This window comes from Empidonax traillii, unplaced genomic scaffold (genome assembly GCF_003031625.1).
Source record: "Empidonax traillii isolate 1590-97213 ecotype Southwest subspecies unplaced genomic scaffold, ASM303162v1 scaffold273:size739602, whole genome shotgun sequence".
NCBI classification, from domain to species: domain Eukaryota; kingdom Metazoa; phylum Chordata; class Aves; order Passeriformes; family Tyrannidae; genus Empidonax; species Empidonax traillii.
The window spans coordinates 91,329-97,470 of NW_020955466.1; the positions used below are offsets into that span (position 1 = coordinate 91,329).

The following is a 6,142-nucleotide window of genomic DNA, read 5'->3' on the forward strand; positions in this document are numbered from 1 at the left end:
TGGGGTGGCTTTTTAAACTCCCGCTATACAAACATATCTATTAAGAGCGATGGGAAGTGGGGGGTAGCCTATTTTTTTAATCCAGGCACCAACCTCCCCCCTCCCCCCCACCGCCTCAGATGTCTGGCTGCTTTTCTTAAGTGCAATCATCTATAATTGAGAAAAAAAAAAAAGCCATACGTGGAAATGTGTGTGTGAGAAGGTGCATCTTGAAGCAGGGTTTAGTTACAATCGATCTTGGGGGGAAAATATTGCCTATGGTCCAAAAATAAGGAGCAACTATGTCCTTCTCTCAGTTCGGATACCCCTACAGCACCACTTCACAGGTAAGGCGAGTGAGCAGCACTCACTTTTGTTTAGATTCTGCTGCTGCTGTCCAGATGTCTTGTCCCCCCCCTCCCTTTTTTTCTTCCCTTTCCCTTACTTAGAATATTTTTTTAAAAGGGCACATCTGGAGCCTTTTTTTAAAAAATGTGCGTGTGTGTTTATGTCTCGTTTGTGTTGTGTTAGGCTTAAAACAAATAACTCGCAGTGTGCACAGCAAAGGCGTGTAGGAAACCGGTAATTCCCCCTCCTCCCCACCCTCCACCGTTCAGTTTTAAGTGCAACAAACAAATAAAAAAAACATAAATCCTGGTTACGGCCGCTTTCCGAGCCCGCGGAGCTGTCCCGCGGACCTGCCGGGCGCTGCCCCCGCCGCGCCGCTGCCGCCCGGGCACGGCGGAGGGTGTGCGGGCAGCGGGAACTGGCGGGCTTGGGGCTTCACTCGGGTTTCTGCGGAACCGGGCTGTGCCGTTTCCTCCCCCCTTCCACCACGGGTCGGTCCTTTTCCTGTGTTTTATTAGGATCTGTCGAGAGATTTTTTTTAACCCCCCCCATGCGATTTCCAAAGGATACCCCCCCACTCACACCAAGGCACCCTGTAAGTCGTTACTATAGCGTACCTCGAGTCACGATTTATTTGGGTAGAATTATTTATATACCGTAATCACTGCAAGATGTGCCTCTCTCGCTTGGGAAGTTAGCTGTCCCCTTGAAGTTATTGAAATCAAATGCCTTCGATTGCGTTAGCTGACATATTTACTGCTGTGTCTATTGTCAAATTAACTATAATCGCAACTTTTTGCCTTTAAATCAATGCAGATGGACCGAGCGGGGGCGGGAAGGATGGAGCTGTACGGATCTCATGCCTTTTTCCAGAGCAATTATTTCCTTAAAGTTTTGCCTGCTTGATTAATCGTGCCCCCTTCCCAAGGGTTTCCTGCTTCCCATTCGGTTTATTTCCCGGTTTCTATAATTAGTCGCTTCAGCCCGTGTTTCCTATCCCCCTCCTCACCCCCCCCCCTCCGCACACACACAGGCGCGCACACGCTCCTAAATTCCCCCCGATGGGGCTGCCTCGACAGTCACTCGGCGTCGTCCCGCTCTCTCCTCTCCTCTCCGCAGTTTTTCGTGCCCGCCAGCCCCAGCACGACGTGTTGCGAGGCCGGCCCTCGCTCCGGGCCGGATGCCTCCTCGGCGCCGGCCGCCGCCTCCCTGTGCTGCGCCCCGTACGAGGGCCGGCTGCTGGCGCCCGGCCGCGCCGAGCTCAATGCGGCTCTGGGCATGTACGGAGCCCCGTACGCCGCCGGACAGGGCTATGGCAACTACCTGCCCTACGGCGCCGAGCCCGCCGCGCTCTACACCGCGCTGGTGAGTGCCTGCCAGCCCGCCGGAGGGGAGAGGGGGGTGCACCAGGCGGGAATCTTCGTGTTTCGCAGCCGGTCTCGGGGCGGGGGGCCCGCCGAGGGACGCGGGAGCGGCGCCGGCCCGGGGCGGGTGGGGGGCGCGAAGGGACTGGGCTGCCGCGGGGAGCCGGGGCTGCGGGGCGCAGAGCGGTTCCCCCTCCTGCTCGACGCCAAACGCGGCCGCTTTCCCTTGCAGAACCCCCAGTATGAAATCAAGGACGGCGCCGGCACGTTGCACTCGGGAATCGCGCAGCCCGCTGCCTACTACTCCTACGATCATTCCTTGGGGCAGTACCAGTACGACAGGTAAAACCCCTTTGATCAGCGCCCGGCAGCATTAGCATCCCCCTGCGAGGCGGCGGCCGACATCAAACGGCAGGGGCCGGCGGGGGCTCCGACCTGACAAACGTTGTACAAAAGAAACGAGGCGCCCCGGGAGCAGCAGTCACCTGAAATCAAACTTGGGAGGCGATGGCAGGAGGGCAGGGGCAGGCAGGCAGAGGGGAAGGGGCCACACCGGCCTGCGGCTAGGCCGGGCCGGGCCAGGGGGCTCATGTTGGTCTCCCGCCGGCCTCCACCTTCTGTAATCATCTCCCAGCAGGTACGGGACGGTGGATTTCGGTGGTTCCGCCAGACGCAAGAATGCAACGCGAGAGACGACAAGCACCCTCAAGACCTGGCTGTATGAGCACCGCAAAAACCCCTACCCCACCAAAGGAGAGAAAATCATGCTGGCCATCATCACCAAAATGACCCTGACCCAAGTGTCCACTTGGTTTGCTAACGCCAGACGGAGGCTCAAGAAAGAAAACAAAATGACCTGGTCCCCCAAGAACAAAGCGGGAGAAGAGAGAAAAGAAGAAACCCCGCGGGAAGAGGATGAATACAGTGTAGAGGACGAAGGCAGAGGTAGGGGGAGAGGCAGGGCGCCTCGAAGTAGCTCGAAGTAGCCGATTTCGAGGCCCCCCAACATCCCCGCACCCACACTAATGCTCTGCCGCCCCCCCTGTTCCCTGTGTGTGTCCAAGCAGAGCAGAAGAGCTACAAGGAGGACAAGGAGCTGCGGTTCAGCGACCTGGAGGAGGAGGAAGAGGAGGAGGAGGAGGCGGGGAAGCTAGAGAAGGGCCGGGCCAGCTCCCTGCAGGAAGCCCCCAGCCTGGGCGCGGCGCTGCCCGAGGCTCCTCGAAGCGACTGTAGCCTGCCCGGCCCCTTCCACGCCTTTCCCTGCGCCAAGGCCCCCGCCGCGGACTTCACCCCTGCCTCCTTGGCCGGCCCACCGCCGCCCTACGCGCCCGCGGAAAAGCCGCGCATCTGGTCGCTGGCGCGCACGGCCGGGGCCAGCGCGGCGCGCAGGGGCAGCCCCGAGGGCTGCGGCGCGGAGGGAAGCGGCGGCTCGGCGGCGGAGCAGCCCTTGCCCGCCAAGGCCTTCCGGAGCTCTGCGTTCAACCTGCAGCCGCTCCCGCGGAGCTGCGCGTCCCACCGCGGCCTGGGGGAGCCGTGCCAGTTCGCGGCGGCGGGCGAAGGTACCCGCGGCGGCGGGGCCGCGGGGACGGGCGGGACCGCGGGCCGGGCAGGGGCGCAGGGCACGGCGTGAGCCTGCCCGCGCAGTGACAGCCCCGGCGCTCGGCCGTGCCAGGTGTCAGGTGCGGACGCCGAGGCTTCCCTGCTCGAGGCGAGCGGGAAGGGGAGGGCGGCGGTGCCGGGCCGGGCCCACCGCGAGCCGCTTGTGTCTGTGCAGGCTTCGGGCGGGGCGCCAAGGGCGGCCCGGGAGGCGCCGAGCTGGGCGGGACCTGCCTGGACAGGCTGCGGACGGCGTTCCGGCCGGTGCTGCGGAGGTGAGGTAGGTGACGGGCCGGCAGCCGGGGCCTCACCTCGCACTAAGCCCGAGCCCGCCCCCTCGGCCCCGGGACACCGGAGCGGTGGGGGCCGCCGTCTTGCTTCGCTCGCGGAGCTCCCGGCCGGCCGGGGCACCAACACCCGGCCCCGGACGCGGCCGCTTAATCACCAGCTTATCACCGCTTCTCCGTCCCGCAGGGCCGCCCGCCCCTTCCTGGGCGCTGGCAACGGGGCTCCGGCTGCGGCGAGCCATTCGGCTTGAAGCAACGAAAGACGCCTCTCCCCGGGCCGGCGGTGGCCTCGCGGCTCCGCCTGCCCTGCCCTCGCCAGGGAAGAGCCGCCGCGGCACAACGTGCTGCGCACATGGGGCCGAGGGGCACGGCGGGCGGGGCGGCGGGCGGAGCGGCCGCAGGACCGGCGCCTCCCCGCCGCACGCTTGCCATATGTTCAACACCTCGCCAACGTCTTTGCAAAAAAAAAAGAAAAAGAAATCCAAACTCTGATCTTTTCTCTTTTCCCCCCACGTCGTGGTTGTTTCTCCTCTTTCTCCCAAACCTGCGCGCTCCGCTCAGCGCCCAGCTCCGCCAAGGCGCGTCGCTTCGCAGTCGCTCTGCACCGTCCCGGGGCGGAGGAGGAGGAGGAGGAGAAGCGGCGCAGGTTACGCCGGACTGTTTCTTTCCCGTCTCTGTACATAGATATCGCTGAAAAGTATTTTTCGGAGTCTCTAATTAACACGGATGAGCTGAACGCCTCGAAGCCGTCAGTGACCCCGGAGCTCTCCAGCCAGGAGCCGGCACAGCCCGGGCGGAGCGGCCACAGGCACCCGCCGCCCGCCCTGGGGCACGGCCGGGGCACCCCCGGGCAGCGGGTGGCGACCGGGCGGCGAAGTAGGACGTTGTTAGTGGGTCACCGCCGTCAGTCAGTCAAAAGAGCAGTGCTGCACTTTACAGGACAGACGAGAAAGGGAAACCGTATCTCTGCATTATTTCTGTTTAATTAAAAGTGTCATCAAACACTTTGTGTTCAGACTAATAAACCAAGCAGGGATGAGGAAAGAATGTTTCTTTGTTCCTGTCTCTGGAAGCAGTGGCAATAATTTAAATTAATAACTGTGGTAATTAAGAGGTCATCTATAGATCAACCCGATACCTGCTATTTCCAAGTTCACCGGGGTCAGCATTTACATTAAGTCATTTGTGGTCAATAGAGTCCAATGAATTCTGCCTTAATAAATCAGGGAAATCAATCTTGAATATCGAGTAGACTTCTATATGTTTACGAAAGGCTACTCAAGACAAGTGGGACTGCAGGGCTCGGAGTCCTCTGGGTTTGAGGAGTTCGTATGGGGAAGGAGGAGCTGTAGGTCAACGCAGGGGAGAGGTGGCGGGGCTGTCCCTGGCTTCGGCCCCGGGAACAGCCCCGGTCCCTCCTGGGACCGGAGCAATCTCGGCTGCGGGGGCACCTGTCAAAGAAGGCAAACTATCGGGTTTTGGAGGGGCTGGGGGGGAAAGGGAAGGGGAGGCAGTTGTACACGGGGGCATCAGGTAACAGAGCGGCCGGGAGCGGGGCTGGGCCCGCCGGGAGCCCAGCCAGAGACGCTCGGCCACGGGGCTTTCCCCTACACCGGAGCAGCCCTGGGCAATCGGCGGCACAGCAACCGCAGTCTGTTGCAGTGACCCGGAGCTTAGAGAAGGGGAAATTAGGCTGCGAAAAGATAAACATTATTTCAAGTCGGCTTTGAAGGATTAAGGCTTGTAATAAAGAGTATTAGGCCCTTTCGAAGGGTTCTTGCAAGGCGACTTTCTCCGCCCCTCCTCTCCCACCGGAGAGGACAGGTATTATCTGCCCTGGGAACACAGCGCAGTGGCCGGGCCTCCCTCCCGTCTGTGTCCCGGGTGCCTCCGCCCATCGTGCAGGGGAGCGACCCGGCTCCCTCCGGTTCCCTTTGCTCGGCAGCTTTGGAAGAGGCTCCCCGGAGAGTCAGCTCTGCATCGGCCTCCTGAGCTGCTCACAGGAGACGAAACCTGCACGGCCCCCGCGACGCGGGGGCGTCCAGGAGCTCCTCCGAGCTTCAGACTCTACCGCCCGGCCCTGGAACCCCCGGCCCTGACAGCAAGACCCGAAGGAGGTGTGAAGTCCTCAGGGGTTGATTAGTTAGGCGGGTACAGGCTTCGGGGTCTTTTTAAGAACGGCACGAAGGCAACCTCCAGGAGTCTTTAGACTTTTATTTTTTATGTATTACTTTTACTCCCCTTTCATTAAAGGTCAAGTGAGTGAGATGCAGATTATCCCGCCCGCCCAGGACTCCTCTGCAATCTGTCACGCCGGCAAGATATGTATCGCAAATCTCTCAAAATATAATCTCCGGGAATCATATTCCGAATACTGTTTTGATTAAAAACCAGAGTGGGGATTGACGGAGAACTAATACCGGGAGCGGAGCCTGCGTGCGCCCAGGCACAAAACTAAAATAACGGGCTCGCACGAACAAATTCAGCGCCTCCAATGCCATAATAAACATATTTAAACCGTCTCCGGCTGAGCTGGGCTTTTTAACGCTGCCGCTCTGGGAAGTGAAC

At 60.7% G+C, this 6,142-nt stretch overlaps 1 protein-coding gene across 1 annotated transcript; it reads left to right on the forward strand.

Annotated features, from left to right (window-relative positions):
* Positions 1–281: 281 nt before the first annotated feature.
* Positions 282–3,321, forward strand: IRX6 (iroquois homeobox 6). Its single transcript, XM_027889870.1, has 5 exons — positions 282–326; positions 1,447–1,692; positions 1,924–2,033; positions 2,329–2,636; positions 2,759–3,321. The coding sequence occupies exons 1-5, from the start codon at positions 282–284 to the stop codon at positions 3,319–3,321; spliced, it is 1,272 nt and encodes a 423-aa protein (XP_027745671.1).
* The last annotated feature ends 2,821 nt before the right edge of the window (positions 3,322–6,142 follow it).